The 16,565-nt window shown below is 41.8% G+C and overlaps 1 protein-coding gene and 1 long non-coding RNA gene across 17 annotated transcripts in view; one reads left to right on the top strand and one right to left on the bottom strand.

The window, feature by feature from the left end:
- Positions 1-4,676: 4,676 nt before the first annotated feature.
- On the bottom strand, positions 4,677-9,907 carry LOC110256777 (uncharacterized). The gene is made up of 2 exons (XR_014827051.1): positions 9,366-9,907; positions 4,677-9,218 (listed from the first exon to the last, which is right to left on the bottom strand). It is a non-coding gene; the product is annotated as an uncharacterized LOC110256777 (long non-coding RNA).
- TIAL1 (TIA1 cytotoxic granule associated RNA binding protein like 1) overlaps positions 9,173-16,565 on the top strand; it is a 23,676-nt gene continuing 16,283 nt past the window's right edge. For 7 of the 16 annotated variants that reach the window (XR_014827031.1, XR_002338737.2, XR_014827034.1 and 4 more), the window contains exons 1-2: positions 9,173-9,398; positions 16,448-16,544. Coding sequence is in view for 6 of the 16 variants with exons in the window: in XM_001928935.7 (XP_001928970.2) it covers positions 9,367-9,398; positions 16,448-16,544 (129 nt within the window). In the remaining 10 variants the exon portion in view is untranslated. Of the gene's footprint in view, positions 9,399-9,858; positions 11,597-12,091; positions 12,154-16,447; positions 16,545-16,565 lie in introns of those variants that run through there. The other 9 variants (XR_014827033.1, XM_021073449.2, XM_013983802.3 and 6 more) reach the window with 3 other exon arrangements.

Below are 16,565 nucleotides of genomic sequence, written 5' to 3'. Positions count from 1 at the left end.
TTAGGCAGGACTTTTTTTTTCTGGCTGCCTCACAGCATGTGGAGTTCCCAGGCCAGGGATCAAACCTGAGCCAGAGCTGGAAACTATACCACAGCTGCAGCAATGCCAGATCCTTAACCCACTGTGCCGGGCTGGGGATCAAACCTGAGTCCCTGCCACTTCAGCGACACCGTCCATCCTGGTGCGTGCTACAGAGAGAACTCCTCAGGCAGGACGTCTATGCTATATTTTCCAGGCAGAATTTCTTCTCTAGGAAACCTTGGTGATTGCTCTTAAGACCTTCAACTGATTTGATGAGGTGAGCCCCACCCACATTATTAAGGGTCATCTCCACGACCTAAAGTCAACTGATTGTAAATGTTAATCACATCTTCAAAATACCCCTGGACTAATGTCCAACCAAACAACTGGGCACCATAGTCTAGCCAAGCTGGCACATAAAATTGTCACAAGATATTTCCAGCTTTTGGTGAATACTCATAAAGCTGCTATAAACATTAAACATTCCTGCATGGGATTTGTGTGGGCACTAGTCTTCATATCACTTGGGTAAATAACTTGGAGTGGGACAGCTGGATCATACAGTAATTTTTAATGTTATAGGTGACTGCCAAATTGTTTTCCAGAGTGGTTAAAGGGGTGAGGAATTAAGGCAGAGTCTCTTAACTGATGACCAGGCTGGGGTCCTGATCTAACAGACTGTGAGATCAGGGATTGGAGAACTACAGGGAGGAGCATGTTAAGGCCTCTGGAGGATATAACAGATCCCGGCCCCCAACTGTCAGATACCGCAGATTCAAGGGCCCTTAACTTTCCATCGGATCAGAGGTTTGTGTGCGTGTTTTTAAAAAATTGTTTCTATTTGACTTTACACACAGTAGAGGCTGAGATTGCTATGTGCTGGGTTTTCAACACACCTATGTTCCTTTTTTTTTTTTTTTTTTTTTGTCTTTTTGCCTTTTCTTGGGCCACTCCCACGGCATATGGAGGTTCCCAGGCTAGGGGTCAAATCGGAGCTGTAGCCGCTGGCCTACGCCAGAGCCACAGCAACACGGGATCCGAGCCGTGTCTGCGACCTACACCACAGCTCACAGCAATGCCGGATCCTTAACCCACTGAGCAAGGTCAGGGATCGAACTTGCAACCTCATGGTTCCTAGTTGGATTCATTAACCACTGAGCCACCACTGGATCTCTTCAACACACCTATGTTCCTTATTTGTCTGAATTCAAATTTAGATCAGCATTTTGCCATATGTGTGTGTGTGTGTGTTTGGGTTTTTTTTTTTTTGCCATTTGTTTCGTGTGGTTTTACGAAAAGTAGGGCCTTTAATCATTTAGAGGGCACTCTCAGGTCTGAAGCCTACTATGAGTGGAGGAGGGTATGTTTTTCCACTAGAGCAACTACAGTGATGCTTTCTTTTTTTTTAGATTAATTCTAATCTTTATCAGATCTATATACAGAGTTTAAAGAATCAGAATCTATAGGGCCTATGAGGAAAACCAGAAATTCCCTCCTGGAAACTCTCCCATTTCTTGTTTCCAGAATCATTCATTTTTAACTCAACTGAATATTTAGTATTTACCTCCCTATCTTTAAATAGCTTGACTTTATTGCCATTTCCTGGTTCCTCAATTTTAGGTATTACCTAGTGACTTCCCACTCTAAAAGGCTTTATCTCTCTTTCACCCCTCCTTTACTGCACAAATGCAGATTCCCTGTCATCAATATTCAATGCTTTTATTATTACGGCCATGGAAATGCTATGCACAGCTGAGCCAAATAATACAATATAATTACTTCTCCTTTCCTACACAGGTTTCCTTTTAAGGAGCTGGTAAATGTCTTATTTTCTCTTCACGTGGTTTTCCACGTGCTTGTGATTAACACCTTCCCCAGTTCTCCCTCAGTTGTTTGCTCTCCTTTAAAAGAGATCAAACAAATTAAGTATTCATTACATTTCATCATCATCTTGAATAAATCTCTCTTGGACTTTTTTTTTTTTTTTTTGGCACCGGCATGCAGTGGCTTGATGTAGACTCTCCATTCCCAGACCACAGAGGTGAAAGTGCTGAGTCCTAAGCACTAGACCACCAGGGAACTCCCCATCGCTCAGATCCTTTGTAAAAGATTGTGGTAAAATACACATAAAATTTACCATCTTAGCCATTTTTAAGTGTACAGCTCAGTGGCATTAAGTGCTTACATATTGTTGTGCAACCATCCCTCACCATCAGCACCATTCATCACCAGAACTTTTCCATCATCCCAACCCGAACCCCTCTGCCCATTAAATAGCTCTCCACCCCCTCCCCTAGCCCCCAGCCACCACCCTTCTACCTTCTTTCCCTCTGAATCTAACTATTCTAGGGACGTCATATAAGTGGGACCATACAATACTTGTCCTTTGTGACTGGCTTATTCCACTTAGCATGATTTCTTTAAGGCTCATCCATGTTGTACATGTGTCAGAACGCCCTTCCTTTTTAAAGCTGAATACTATTCCATTGCATATATACATTTGGTTTATCCATTCATTCATCAGTGAACACTTGGCTTGTCTCCACTTTTTGGCTACTGTGAATAATACTGCTTTGAACATGGGTGTACAGTGTCTCTTTGAGATCCTGCTTTCAATTCCTGGGATATATATTCAAAAGTGAAGTTGCTGGGCCATATGGTAATTCTGTTTTTATTTTGAGGAACTGCCATACCCTTCTCCACAGTGGCTGCATCATTTTACGTTCCCATCGACAGTGCACAACAAGGGTTCCAATTTCTCCACATGGTCGCCAACACTTGCTATTTTTTGTTTCCGGTTTTTGGCATTTTTTGATAATAGCCATCCTAACAGGTTTTGGAGAGCAGACTTTCCTTTTGATTATTCTTCATCAGGTTTTTAAAAGTAGTTTCTCTACCTCTGATTCTTCCATATGCGTGAGTGTCCTCTCAGATTCTCAACCCTCCTGTCTTCCACTCCCTCCCCTGGTGACACTTTCTCACACCTAAGACTTCAGTTGCACCTACAGATTTATTCCTCCCAAAGCCAGTCTGGGTCCCTAAACAAGCTCTAGACCTGTCTATTTGAACACTGTGAAGCTTTAAATACATTCACGATGAGCAAGTGCAAAGCCTTGCAAGTGCAAATGCCTCTTCTTGTATTTCCTGACTCAAAGACCCCATAATCTGGGCAGACAGTCAAGCCATTAACATGGGAGTTAACTCAGTTTTCCCTTTCTCCCACCCTTCTGCCTCTCTGTTATGTTGTATCCATAACTTGGTCTCTTTTCACTGTTACTGCCTAAATCCGCTCAACTTGTAATTCCTTATCTCTTACCTGGACTATTGAAATTACGTTCCAGAAGCCCTCTCAGCCTGAAATCTCTCATCCCTATGATAATCCACACATCCTGCTACAGAACAGATCTGATATTACTCCCCTGCTTAAAACCTCTGAGTATATACGGAAGGATAAAAGACCAAGAATAGTCAGGACATTTCTAGAGAAAAGCAGGAAGGCTAACTGACTCTACCATGATTCAAACTCCTATGAAGATAATAGCTTTTTATTGACATAGGCATAGACTAGAGGGCCCAGAAAAAAAACCTGTGAGTATCTGAAACTCTAGCATAAGGCTCTGGTGCCCTGCTCAGATCCCCCTCCAAGAGAACCTGCTGTTGGGAGTACAGTTAGTGGACAGCCTCCAGGCCTTTCTTGTCCAGCTTAGAAGACAGTAACTTTATATTCACTGAAGTGTTCATGCAGAGAGCAAGCTCTCTCCCAAAGCTGCTTTCAGCCAGTGACTGAGACAGTTGGGGTGCAGCAGCCAGGCCATTTCTGAATGACATAGGACTCCTCTAATAGGTAACCTTTGCTCTGGGGGTCCCCAATGGCCTACCCAAGGTTTTCTTAGAGCTGCACCAAGTTGGAGACAATTTCTAGCCAATCTTCCTTCCTCCTTTCCCTCTTTGCACAAGTGTCCAGCCTGTATTGTGGATTCTTGCCTATTTCCTCCTTTTATCCTCCCCAAGAGTTTCCTTTCAATGCATCTCTTGCACATCTAATTCTATCTTGCTATCCTCTTAGAGGACCCAGACTACACAAAGACAAGAGGAGCATGTCAGATCAATTGGGAAAGATTGAATGGAACTATTCAAAAATGGAGTTTAAAAATAATGGTTATGCACATGGAAAAATATGAAATTGGATCCCTACATTTGTATAAAATTTAACTCCAGGTAGATTAATGACTTAAATTTCAAACACTAAGTTTTAAAATTTTAGTAGACTCTATGGATTAAGTATCTGTTTTTTTTTTTTTTTTTTTGTCTTTTTGCTATTTCTTGGGCCGATCCTGCGGCACATGGAGGTTCCCAGGCTAGGGGTCGAATCGGAGCGGTAGCCACCGGCCTATGCCAGAGCCACAGCAACGCGGGATCCGAGCCGCGTCTGCAACCTACACCACAGCTCACGGCAACGCCGGATCGTTAACCCACTGAGGAAGGCCAGGGATCGAACCCGCAACCTCATGGTTCCTAGTCGGATTCGTCAACCACTGTGCCACGACGGGAACTCCTGGATTAAGTATCTTTTAGATACTTAATTTAGACCTAGATCTGTAATTTAAACCTTGAGGTAGGGAAATATTTCTTAAATGATACACATGCACAGCAAATAGATTTGACCCTTTAAAATTAAGTACTAAAAAAAGAAATTAAGTACTTTTTTCATTAAAGGCATTTAGAGCGGCAAGTTACAAATTAGGAGAAGATAACTGCAGTACACAAGATTAGCTTTAAGAATTCCTTAAAATCAATGAGAAAAGCACATATAACCCAAAAGAAAAATAGGCAAAAGATACCAACAGGCATTTTTCAAAAGAGGGAACACACAGAGCTAATAAAATATGAAGAAATGCTCAATCTTACTGATTAAGACCACACTGAGCTAACACTTTGATTGATAAAAATGTAAAAAGTCTGACAAAAGCAAGTGTTGAGGAGGACGTGGGTCCCCTTATAAGCCCTCCTACATGATGCTAATGGGAGCACAAATCCAGGTATCCACTTTGGAAAAAATGTTTGACGTTATCTTCTAAAATTGAATACTCACATACCCCATGACTCAACAATTCTACTTTTAGGTACAGACTTGAATAAACCAAAGAGAGCTCATGTACATCTGTAACAGAAGAGTACAGGAATGTTCATAGCAGCACTGCTCACAACAGTAAAAACCTGGAGGCAGCCCAAATGTCCATTCATGAGAAGTCAGACAAAGTGTGCTATGATCACACACTGGAATAGCACACAATAGTGAAAATGAATGAACTAAATACATAAAATATGGCTGAATCTTCTGCATGTTACGGAGGGTGAAGAGAGTCCAAAAAGATGCAAAGGCATTTTTTCCCCTTTAAACAGACTTGACTTTTAGAGCAGTTGTAGGTTTACAGAAGAATTACAAAGAAAGGATAAAGTTCCAAGCCATCCTCTCTCCACCACACATGCTGTTTTTCTTGTTATTACTACCTTGCATTTATGTGGTGCATTTGTTGCAAAGGATGGACCAGTGTTGATACATTATTGTCTATAGTTCACATTAGGACTCATGATGTACATTCTATGGGATCCATCATTACAGTACCACACAGAGTAGTTTCACCTCTGTAAAAATGCCCTGTGCTCTACCTACGCAGCCCCACCTCTAGCAACCATTCATCTTTTCCCCTTTCCCATAGTTTTTGTCTTTCCCAGCATGTCACCCAGTTGGAATCATACAGTTCGTAGCCTTTTGACACTGGTTTCTTCCACTCGGCAATGTGCATTTATGTCTTTTTGTGGCTTTATAGTTCATTTATTTCTGTCACCAAATAATAGCCCATTGTCTGGATGTACTAGTTTGCCCATTCACTTACTGTAAGACATTTTGGTTGCTTCCAAATTTTGAGTTACTAAGAAACCTGCTATAGGAAGTCCCCCAGTGGTGCAGTTGGTTAAGGAGCTGGCATGGCTGTGGCTGTGACGCAGGTGGCAGCTGAAGCGTGGGTTTGATCCCTGGCTCAGGAACTTCCACATGCCATGGGTGTGGCCAAATAAATAAATAAACCCTGCTATAAACATTCATGTGCAGGTTTTTGTGCAAACATAAGTTTCAACTCATTTGAGATACCTAGGAGCTATGACTAGTTTTGTAAGAAACTGCCAAAATATTTTCCAAAGTGGTTACACCATTTTGCATTCCCACCAGCAGGGAATGAGAGTACCTGTTGCTTTTTATCCTCCCCAGCATTTGGTGGTGTCAGGGTCTGGGATTTTGGCCATCCTAATAAGTACGTAATGGACATACCCTTTTTTTATTATACCAAAAAAACCCCTCAAAAATACATGTGTATACACACACACTTTTTGGGGAAAAAATTATGTATATACATATATAGAGAATAAAACTCTGTAAAAAGAAAAACAAGAAATGCTAAATTCAGAATTCAGCATGATGGTGAACCCAGGTGAGGGGAGGCAGGAGGATGAGAGAGTGTGTGTGTGAGCAAACCCAAGAGTTAGACTAAACTGCGTCCCTAAGAACTTTTTTTTTAGGGTGGAGGGCTCACAGCTATTATTGCATTTTTAAAAAAGTAACAAACTAAATGAAGGCAGGAGTGGTAGACTGAATAATGACACCCCCCCCCAAGATGTCTATGCTCTAATCCCCAGAACCAGTGTACTCATTAGGTTATGGTAAAAGGGGTTTTGCTAACATGATTGAATGTCTCAGAGAAATGGGACGTTATCCTGGCCCCATGTGATCACAAAGGGTCCTCATGAAGTCAAAGAGGGAGGAAGGAGGATCAGTCACAGAGAGAGAGGCAGAAAGGTCAGAGAGGAAAGAAGATGCCATGCTGCTGTTTTTGAAGATGATGGGAATGCAGACGGTTTCTAGAAGCTGGAAAAGGCAAGAAGCCCATTCTCCCAAAGACTTTAGAAGGAACCAGCCCTGCCAACATCTTGGTTTTAGTTCAGTGAAACTAATTTCATACTTCTGACCTCCAGAACTCTAAAATAATATAGTCCTGTTTTTTTTTGTTTTTTTATTTTATTTTATTATTTTTTGTCTTATTGCCATTTCTTGGGCCGCTCCCATGGCATATGGAGGTTCCCAGGCTAGGGGTCCAATCGGAGCTGTAGCCACCAGCCTATGCCAGAGCCACAGCTAGGATCACGGCAACACCGGATCCTTAACCCACTGAGCAAGGCCAGGGATCGAACCCGCAACCTCATGGTTCCTAGTCGGATTTGTTTACCACTGAGCCGCGATGGGAACTCCCAATATAGTCCTGTTTTAAGTCCCTAAGTTTGTGGCAGCAACAATAGGAAATTAACACAGTGGGCGTGGATCAATGATGAATTGGATGATGATGGTTACAGCTCTGGACGTCGGTTCAATTAAAAAAAATAAAACCTCTGAATAGCTCCTCATTGATTGGGAGACAAAGCCCCAAACTCCTCAGCCTGGTACCCATCTTTAACAACATGGTGCTATAAAACCGTTGCCCACCTTTCTAACTTAGCTCTCCAGATTCCTACTCCATGCCTTCCCCCACTTCTCCCCCCACCAAACCCATACACTTTTTTTACCCATGGGTCCTGGCCTCGGTGCCCCTTGACGTTCCCATTGACTCAGGGGGCTCAACTCTCTTCTCAAGGTCTTATGAAGCCTTCCAGGTTGAACCCCCCACTTCTTCCTCCCCATATTGACATTACAACGTTTTTGCTGCACGGTTGACCCCCATCACAGGATTAGGAGTCAGTGGTAGTGTTTATAAAACCAACTCTCAAGGCACAGTTTACCTGGGACCTTCTAGCTCTGGCAACAGGATGAAAAATCTTTCTTCGCCGTTATAATCCTTCACTTCACTAACCTACAAGAGGGGGTACGAGCTCAAAAGCATTCTCCCAAAGACGCTTGGGGGTGGGGTGAAGGAGTGGGAGCGTAGGGTGAACTGCCGCCGGTGAAAAAAACAAATTCTACAAGGTTACGTAGCCAGTTTGAACGGGGTTTCCCACATACTCGAGCAAGACTTCATTCCCCGTCCATATGATGGATGGATGGATGTCTGTAAACACAGCCTTAAGTCTGTGCACGTCTCTGCCCAAAGACTCACTCTAATAACTAAATGAGGGGCAGAAGGGCATTATCGCCCTCTTTACACCAACTCGATGAGTCATTTTAGTGGAGGGCTGCTCTTTTGACCCCCTTATCCGATGAGATAACGAATGAAGAAGCCGTCTACCCAGGGTAGAATACCTATTTGCGGGAAAACAAGCCCAGAGGAGGAATCGGCGGGCTGTTGAGAAAGCCGGAGGGGCCCCGGCGAGCGCAGCTTCCAGCTCAGCGCTGGGCCGGAGGAACCCCCCAGCCCCTCCGCCCGTCGCGCGGGGCGGCAGTTGGCGACCGCGGGCGGGCGGTTTTGATGAATAGAGGAGGGCCAGAAAGGCCTGCGGGCTTGGACGCCACGCGGAGCCAGAGCACGGAATTAGCCGCAGTTGAAGATACCGCTCTTGGGCTGGACAGAGGCGGAGCAGCAGCCCACGCTGAGCCAACAGAAGAGTCTTAAAATGCCTGAAGCAGTCCTAGGACAGCCCCCAGCGCGAGGCACTATGGGACTTGCAGTCTACTTCTCCGACGCCGCTTTTTCCCAGCTCGATTCCCTGCCTTTCAACGTCGCTTTTATTCTCTCCCTCCCCTCCCAGCACGCCGACTTCCTGGTCGCCGCACGTCTCACGTACGACTACACTACCCAGAAGTCTCTTCTTCGCTTCCCAGAGCGGCTCCGGCTCCTCAGGACTACAGTTCCCAGAAGTCCTCCGGGGAAGTGCTTACCTCTCTCATTTCCAGGACCACAATTCCCAGAGACTTCAGTTTTACGGCGGTTCTCTTTTTTCTCGAGTTCTTCTTGAGCTGGCTGGGTTTCGCTAGCCAGCCGGCGAGTAACGACGACGTGATCCGTCGTGACCGGGCACGAGGTTTCCTCAGTGGCCCCTTTTGTTCCCCACTCAGTTCTCCGCTTTTTCAGGCCGTCGCGGCTGGCCTGAGCGGTGACCTGGCGGGCCGCGCCTGCGCTCTGCCCCGTTTCCTGCCTGGCTGGTGGCGGCGGCCATTTTGTTCATCCTCCTCCTCCTCCAGCTCCTCCTGGTTGGAGCGCAGTGTCCGGAGCGGGCTGGGGGGAGAGAGCCCGAGAGCAGGGTTCGGTGCCTTTTCCTCTGTCCCCAGCCGGTGCCCGGAGCCCCCCTCCCCTTCCTCCCCACCCCCTCCCTTCCCCAGCCCTGCCCTCCCCCTTGTCCCGGGATCGCTCCGTCGCACCCACCATGATGGAAGACGACGGGCAGCCCCGGACTCTGTGAGTACCCAGACGGGGGGTGCCAGGCGCCTAGAGGCCCGGGCACTGCGGGATGCTATGGGAGGGAGCAAGAGAGCGGGGCCGAAGCCAGGACTCTCGGCGGCTCCCTAGCTGGGGTGGCGCGGACGCGAAGTGCATTCCTCATTTGTCCCTTTTTCCTTGGGAAGGAAGCCCTCCCTTCCCCCAAACACAGTCACTTCCTGGGGTCCGGGGCTAGTTTCGACCTTTTCCTCTCGCGCCCTTCTTTGCAACCCCGTCCTGAGCCGGGCTTTTGCACGGCAGAGTCTGTCAGGCCCGGGAGAGCTCCTGCTCCCCCTGTGCTTTGGGGGCCCTGGGCTGGGCCGGGAGCTGCCGGTCCCCACGGGGGCTGGGCCTGGTGGGGGTGGGACTGGGGGTGGGACTGCGGCCACATCCCCTGCGTGCTGCGAGGAATTAGCACTCACGCCCTCCACGTCCCCAGCTCCAGTCGCTCCCGGCTCTTCTCCCAAGCTAAGCTCTGCGAGGAAGCCGGACACTCTTCCGCCACTCAAGCCCCTACTCTCTTTCTGCCCCACGTGCCCCCGCCCACGCTGTCAGAAACACTCGCCAAGCGCCCGCTACTTTTGAAGTGCAAAAGGGATGCCTCTTGCCGCCGGAGCATCTTTCCTTTCTTGGATGACGAAGTTTACTTTGAGCGCTACCTACGCTAAACTGACAACCAGTTGTTAAACAGCTTTTTGCTCTATTGGTGCTACCTTCTCTATTACATACCTAATCTATTTCTGCGTCGAGCCCTTCGGAGTTGGATAAAATGATATTTTTATCAGCTATTCGATGTGTGTCTTTTGAGTGCTTTTTCTTCCACCTTGCTGTTGCTCTTTACCCTGAAGCCCAAATGTAATGAATGAATTTCATCTTCCCACCGCTTTCCTTCCTTTCCTAATGAAGAGTGATGACTCAGCGTTTGCATTCCTTTCCAACTAGTGTGGCACTCCTTTCTTTTTTCCTGCATTTTTTTTTTTTTTTTAAGTGTGAGTCTAATTAAATGTGTTAAGTTGGGCACTGGGTTTTCCTCGCCTTACGAAGCTCAACACACCTGCTTCGAGTACAAGGAGTCAGTCAGAACGCTGCTTTTGTTTTCTCTTGGCTCTGCCTGGTGTTTATATGACCATAGTTCACTTGGCTCTGCTGTCTGATGGGGTAATTACTTTTTGGGGAATAGATGCAGGTGGAAGGGTGCTCAGGAAGTTTGACTAGTTTCTGATCTCTACTCCTGCCAAAGAAAGATTGCTCAGTCCAGAAAATAGATGTCTTATGTTCAATATTGATAGTTGGGATTTTCATTTTGTTGGGGCGGGGGGGGGTTGCATTTTTTTTATTCCTATTTCTTTAATGTCTCACTAAAGTATCTGCTATACTGTTTTGAGAATTTGAGGCCAACTTAAGCACATCAAATACTTGAATGGAAAGCCTGCTTGGTAGAAGTTTTGTATTTATGTCCTGTGTTGTCTTCCATTTCTGCTCTATTTTCCCAGAAGAGAGAGAATTGGGACAAACATGAAGTTTGTCCCCTAACATCTGTTGAAGTCAAGACTTGGTATTTAGTTAGCAGTGTGTTCTTTGATGGAAGCATCTGGGAAAGCTGGATTTAGGTCTAGCTAGTATGTGTTTAATAAAGATAAAAGTTACATTGTATTTAAAAATCTGAAATGTCACCATTGCATCCTAATAGTTACTGAATAATTGGTAAATTTTCGTGGCACATTTCTGATTAACTGTATCTGTCTCTTCCTTATGAAGAATTCTTGGTTTTGTGCTAAATAATATGCTATTTCAGTACCTTTAATTCGTATCGCTGTCTTTGCATCTGCCTTGTCTTCATCTCCATCAGACCTTAGGCCATAGACTAATAAGCTAACGTCTTTGTGTCACTTGTTTCTTACCCCTACCTTCTCCAATCTCCTGTTCTTTCTCAGAAACACACCTAACTTGTCTATGTTTACAGTTGTCTAAAAAATGTGACATGTATACATATAAGTAAAGAAACATCTTGAGCTTCATTGTACGTGTATGTCAGTACATGTTTACTATTCTGTCTTCCTTTTTCCTTCTCCCACTCTTCTCCATGGGAAGGGTTTTTTTTTTTTTTAGACAAGGACTGCTACATCTTCCTAGGTCTTACCCCTGCAGCACTTAGTTCACTGCCTGGAACATAAGAGGTACTCAAATATTTTACAATGATTATACTTCTTTTCATTAAATTAGTATTAAGTCCGTTTTTTTTAAAGTCCTGATTGATTTAAAATTTTAGGCAGACGTGACTGTCATATGTGGTGCAGTCTGCTGATTTTTATGTATTTTTTTAAAACCTTCAAATGTAAAATTTTGAGATAAAAGCAAATGTTTCACACTTGGATTTTTGTCAGATTTTAATAAAAATAATGCATAACTTTTAAAATGTTCGTTTTATGTATTTCTTCTAAAAGTTCTTTTAGATACAAGTAACGTGATAAAAGCATTGACAGTGACTAGAGGTTGATACCTAGTAGAGTTTTTTGTTTATTTATGGCCATCCTTCTTTTATTTTTCATTGTTATCTATGGATTAGGTTTTCAAGTGGCTAGTATGTTTTAAAGAATGTACTCTTAACAAGTTTATCTTAAACTGTTTCCTTAAAATGCCTGTGTGTTACTAGTGAGGTTTTTTTCCTGCAGACACACACAAGCTAAGACATATGGTTCTATCATCAGAAAACAATATGGTGTTTATAGCCTAGGTAGGTCTTTAAATATTCATTATCCTACAGTATTACTAATTTATTTGATGGTATTTAAAGTGGTATAGAATTGCTTTGATGTTGAGCCTTAAGTTTGTCATATAGTTGCTTTGAAGGTCTGTTTTCTGATATTCTTTGTTCTCCTTTGACATTTTTTGGGGGGTAACATGTATTGGATAACTTTGGGATCTAAAAAAAAAAACCAAGCAAATGAGATCTTGCTGTGTTAACACTGGTGTTGGAGGTGGATTGACTGACACATAGCTTGTAGGACCCACATTTTAGATTTGTGTTGTGGGTAGTAACTTTGAGTGCAGTGATTTGATCCATGGTATATCTGAATGTGTTATATACCACATTAAAATGTAATAGTGTTCAACTGTAGTTTAATTTATTTTCTTCATCTATTTGATACACCAAAATGAGTAGTAGGAATTGTGGATCTGGGATTATACCATGTTATGCAATGCCACCTTTTAAGGCTGGGTTCTAACTGATAAGAGGGTCAGTCCAAAGGAGGAATTAAACCATTGGTTTAGAGCATGATCTGAACCTCTAAGAAGGGCAATAGCAGAAGTAAATACTATTAAATCCCATTATAAAATTGATTAGCTATATCATGGATTTGGCTATAATATGGCTGTAATTAAGCCTCCCATTCAGTTTAATCATATTCTGTTTCTTTAAAATGTGTATGTGTGTTGATCTTCCTTATGCAGCAGGTCTCACTTGTACCTCCTGCACCCTTCCTCCACCCTGCCTCCTTTCTAAAATGAAACATCTGACAAATTGATCCTGTTGCTTAGAGGCCCACTGAAGGATAGTGTTGCAAAATCTCCTTTTATATAGGAACTTTAAAGAACAAAATCAAAAATGTTTCTTTTTTAGAAATTTAGCTTTAGTATCTTGTGTAAAAGTGCTGGTAATTTCAGCTTTTGCAGGGCTAATCTTTTTAGAGTGAGAGCACATTCAGTGTGGAAAAGTATGACTAGTCTTCTGAAAGGCATGATGTTCTTAACTTAAAATTCTGCCCAGTTGGACATAGGAAGTGGTTTGGCAATGTGAACTTTTGCCTGCTGTGAAACCGCCAAGTTCTAGTCTCAAATTTGATTTTTACCCTGTTAGGGATAAAGGCATCATTTTCCATTATTAATGCTTTAGTTCCAATAGTTCTTGTTCTTGGAAAACAAAACAGACCTATATAGTACGTGCCACCCCTCCCCTTGAGTTAAAAATCATTTTGGAATTTCATAAGTGTTTACTCTTTGAATTGACCTCAATATGAGTTTGAGCCATTTGTCTTTTTCTTTTATTTTGTGTATGTTCTTCAAGTAGAGATTTTATATTTAAACCTTTGGAACGTTAGAATGTAGTGACTACTTTATATCCAGAGTAAAAAGAAAGTTAAGTGTAAAAACTATATGTGATTTAGAAAAAAAAAGATAATATTTCAGTATACTACCAAGAGGTGATGTTTTTACTAAATTGGGCGTTGAACATTTGCCTTAAATATTTTTGTTAGTATTTATTTTGGGATAGATAATTTCATGATAATGTCAAGTCCTTAAGCTGTATAGTATAGTATTTTTAAAACTATAAAATGTTTCTTATTAAGTATTACGATGATGGCAAATGTAGAGGAATGAATTACAGAACTCTTAAGTAAAGGAAAATGTCAGATTTGGGTAAAATTAAGGTGAATTATATGGTGAATTATATCCTTTTTATCTTAATAAATTAAGATGTTCTACAAGTTGTTATGGAAGGCCATTTTTATATTAGTTTTAAGAATTTGCTGCTTTACCATTGAACTTTTAGTGGAGATAATTTGAAAAATAGGAAACCTGAAAAGTGGACTTTTTCTATAAATATTTTGTGACAATCTAATCTTAGATTAACATTTTGCTCTTTGTTATTGGTACTTAAAATGTAAATTAATGTATCTAAATGTGCCTCTAGAAATTCTTCAGAAGCACATTTGGCTTGGACTAAAAATCCTATGATTGGAAATGGGTTGGCTTGGACTAAAAATCCTATGGAACAGTAATAGCTTTAATTGTGACTGTTAGGTGTGTAAGGTAAATGCCTATGCAGTTTTTTTTTTCTGGAAAAAAAAATAAATGTTTAAACAGTCACACAGATTTAAAATTATTTAAGTCATTTAAAATTTATTATATTAAGATGATGATTCTGTTTAACTTTGCTACTAATTAACTTTGATATGTGAAAATCATTTTTATCCACTCCTATTCTGTTAGAAATAAGTAGCACTTTAGGTTAGATTAGTATTTACACTTCAGAGACCAATTCATGGTCTCTGTTCATTTTCTTTATAGATAGGTCTACCTTGTACGAAGAGAAATTCCATGGAAATTCAACACGTTCACAAACCCCTATGAGTTTTGTTTTGTTTTTTATTTAAATAAAGACTACTGTCTGACTAGCTCATAAGCCTATAACCTTTCATGACTGCTAGAAAAAGTATGCCTTTGGGTGGCCTACCAATGGATCTGCTCTACTTTAAATATAACAAAAAGGTGCCTAGTTTGTCACTGGTTTAGTCTCCCATTTAAGTAACATTGGACTTGTTTTAGTTTTAAAGCATGTTAAAGTTATTAGCACTCATTGCAACGAAATTCTTAGCTGAAGAAGAAAATGGCAATTCATACTTAGTCAGATTTTTTTTTTTTTTTTTTTGGACATTTAACCTTACTTTTCTCAGTCTGTTTCTCTTTCAGAATATCTCTAAAAGTATGGCACCCATAGATGTAAGGCTTATATTGGTCTCGGTCTCAGTACACAGTTTCCATATGTTATATAGTATAGCTAGGAAAGTAAAACTTTTGCCCTTCTGCTTTCCAGAAGAAACTATGTTAAATTTTACAGCTATTGTTTGGTTTACGAGGATCATAATATGTGAGGTTTAGGAATTACATACTGAGTATTAGAGAGGCTTAAAAGTTTATTAAGCTAAATTAGGATAGATCCATGGTACGAGGTGGTTATCTTTGGGTAGTGTTTTGTTTTGTTTTGTTTTTTTTCTTTTAAACTTAACTATATATTTTTTTATTTTTTAGGGCCACACCCTTGGCACATGGAAGTTCTCAGGCTAGGGGTCGAATCAGTGTTACAGCTGCCCGCCTACACCTCAACCACAGCAAGGCCAGATCCGAGCCGTGTCTGTGACCTGTGCCACAGCTCACAGCCGCGCTGGATCCTTAGCCCACTGAGCGAGGCCAGGGATCGAACCTGAGTCCTCATGGATACTAGTCAGGTTTGTTATTGCTGAGCCATGATGGGAACTCCATACATTTATCTGTATTTAAATTTTTTAAATAAAACACATATATTCCATTTGTAATCTTAAAAAAAAAAAAATCCAAACTTTAGATATGTTGTTGTAGTCAAAAATATACCTGGATTTGTCTTAAATTTTTCCTGAAATTTCTTTTTGTGTGTGTGTGTGGCTGCACTTACTGCATGTGGAAGTTCCCGGGTCAGGGATCAAATCTGCACCACAGCAGCCACCTAAGCTGCTGCAGTGACAATGACAGATCCTTAACCCGCTGCACCACAAGAGATCTCTAGAATCTCCAGATTTTCTCTCAGTTTCTAAAGAAATCTTTATATTTGCTTTGTTATCTACATAAAAATGTATTTTGTTGATTCTGATACATTTTAGACTAGGAAGTTTTATAATTTACCCTGCTCTCCTGAAACAAAACAATGAAGACATAGCACCAATAACAATCCTAATAGCAGGACAGAACAAAACCCTTCAATCTCTTGTGTGTTTTACTGTAACTTTAATTCTGCTCTTTGTTCATGTAATTGCTCTGGTTGGGGGGGGGGGGGGTCTGAGATAAACTCACCTTTTGTCTGATATCCCTCTGTTCAGGTGTTTTAATCAGTATTGGTAGAGTGTGTATGTATGTTATTTTGAATCGTGTTTGACATCTAGAAATTGTAGTTGATACCGGTTTAAATTTTTATTATTTTTTTCTAACAAGATGAGAAAATGACGTATAGGGTATGTGGAATGCTATGCTTTGGGGGTATGCAAGGTCACGTCGATTTGCTCTTTATAAAGTCTTTTGAAGTGATGTTTTAGTAGCCTGAGAACAATTATTGCTTTCCTAAATGAGAGTTAATATTCAAAGGATCAGGCTTAATTGGAAAAATTTTGTTGAAGACAGGAAGTTAAAATGAAAAAAAGTTGATAAGTAAATGATAAAGTTTTAGAACCAGAGCTGAAGGAAGATCGCTGACAGTATTTTTTTTCCTTCCTGTACAGATACGTAGGTAACCTCTCCAGAGATGTAACAGAAGTTCTTATTCTTCAGTTATTCAGTCAGATTGGACCCTGTAAAAGCTGTAAAATGATAACAGAGGTAAGATCCTCCCAGTTCCAC

The sequence above is a fragment of the Sus scrofa genome, chromosome 14 (genome assembly GCF_054392235.1).
Source record: "Sus scrofa isolate SSC_HxYL_T2T_F1_AM1 chromosome 14, Sscrofa_HxYL_maternal_Yorkshire_Landrace_v2.0, whole genome shotgun sequence".
Taxonomy (NCBI): Eukaryota; Metazoa; Chordata; class Mammalia; order Artiodactyla; family Suidae; genus Sus; species Sus scrofa.
This window is presented reverse-complemented; position numbering and strand designations above follow the sequence as displayed.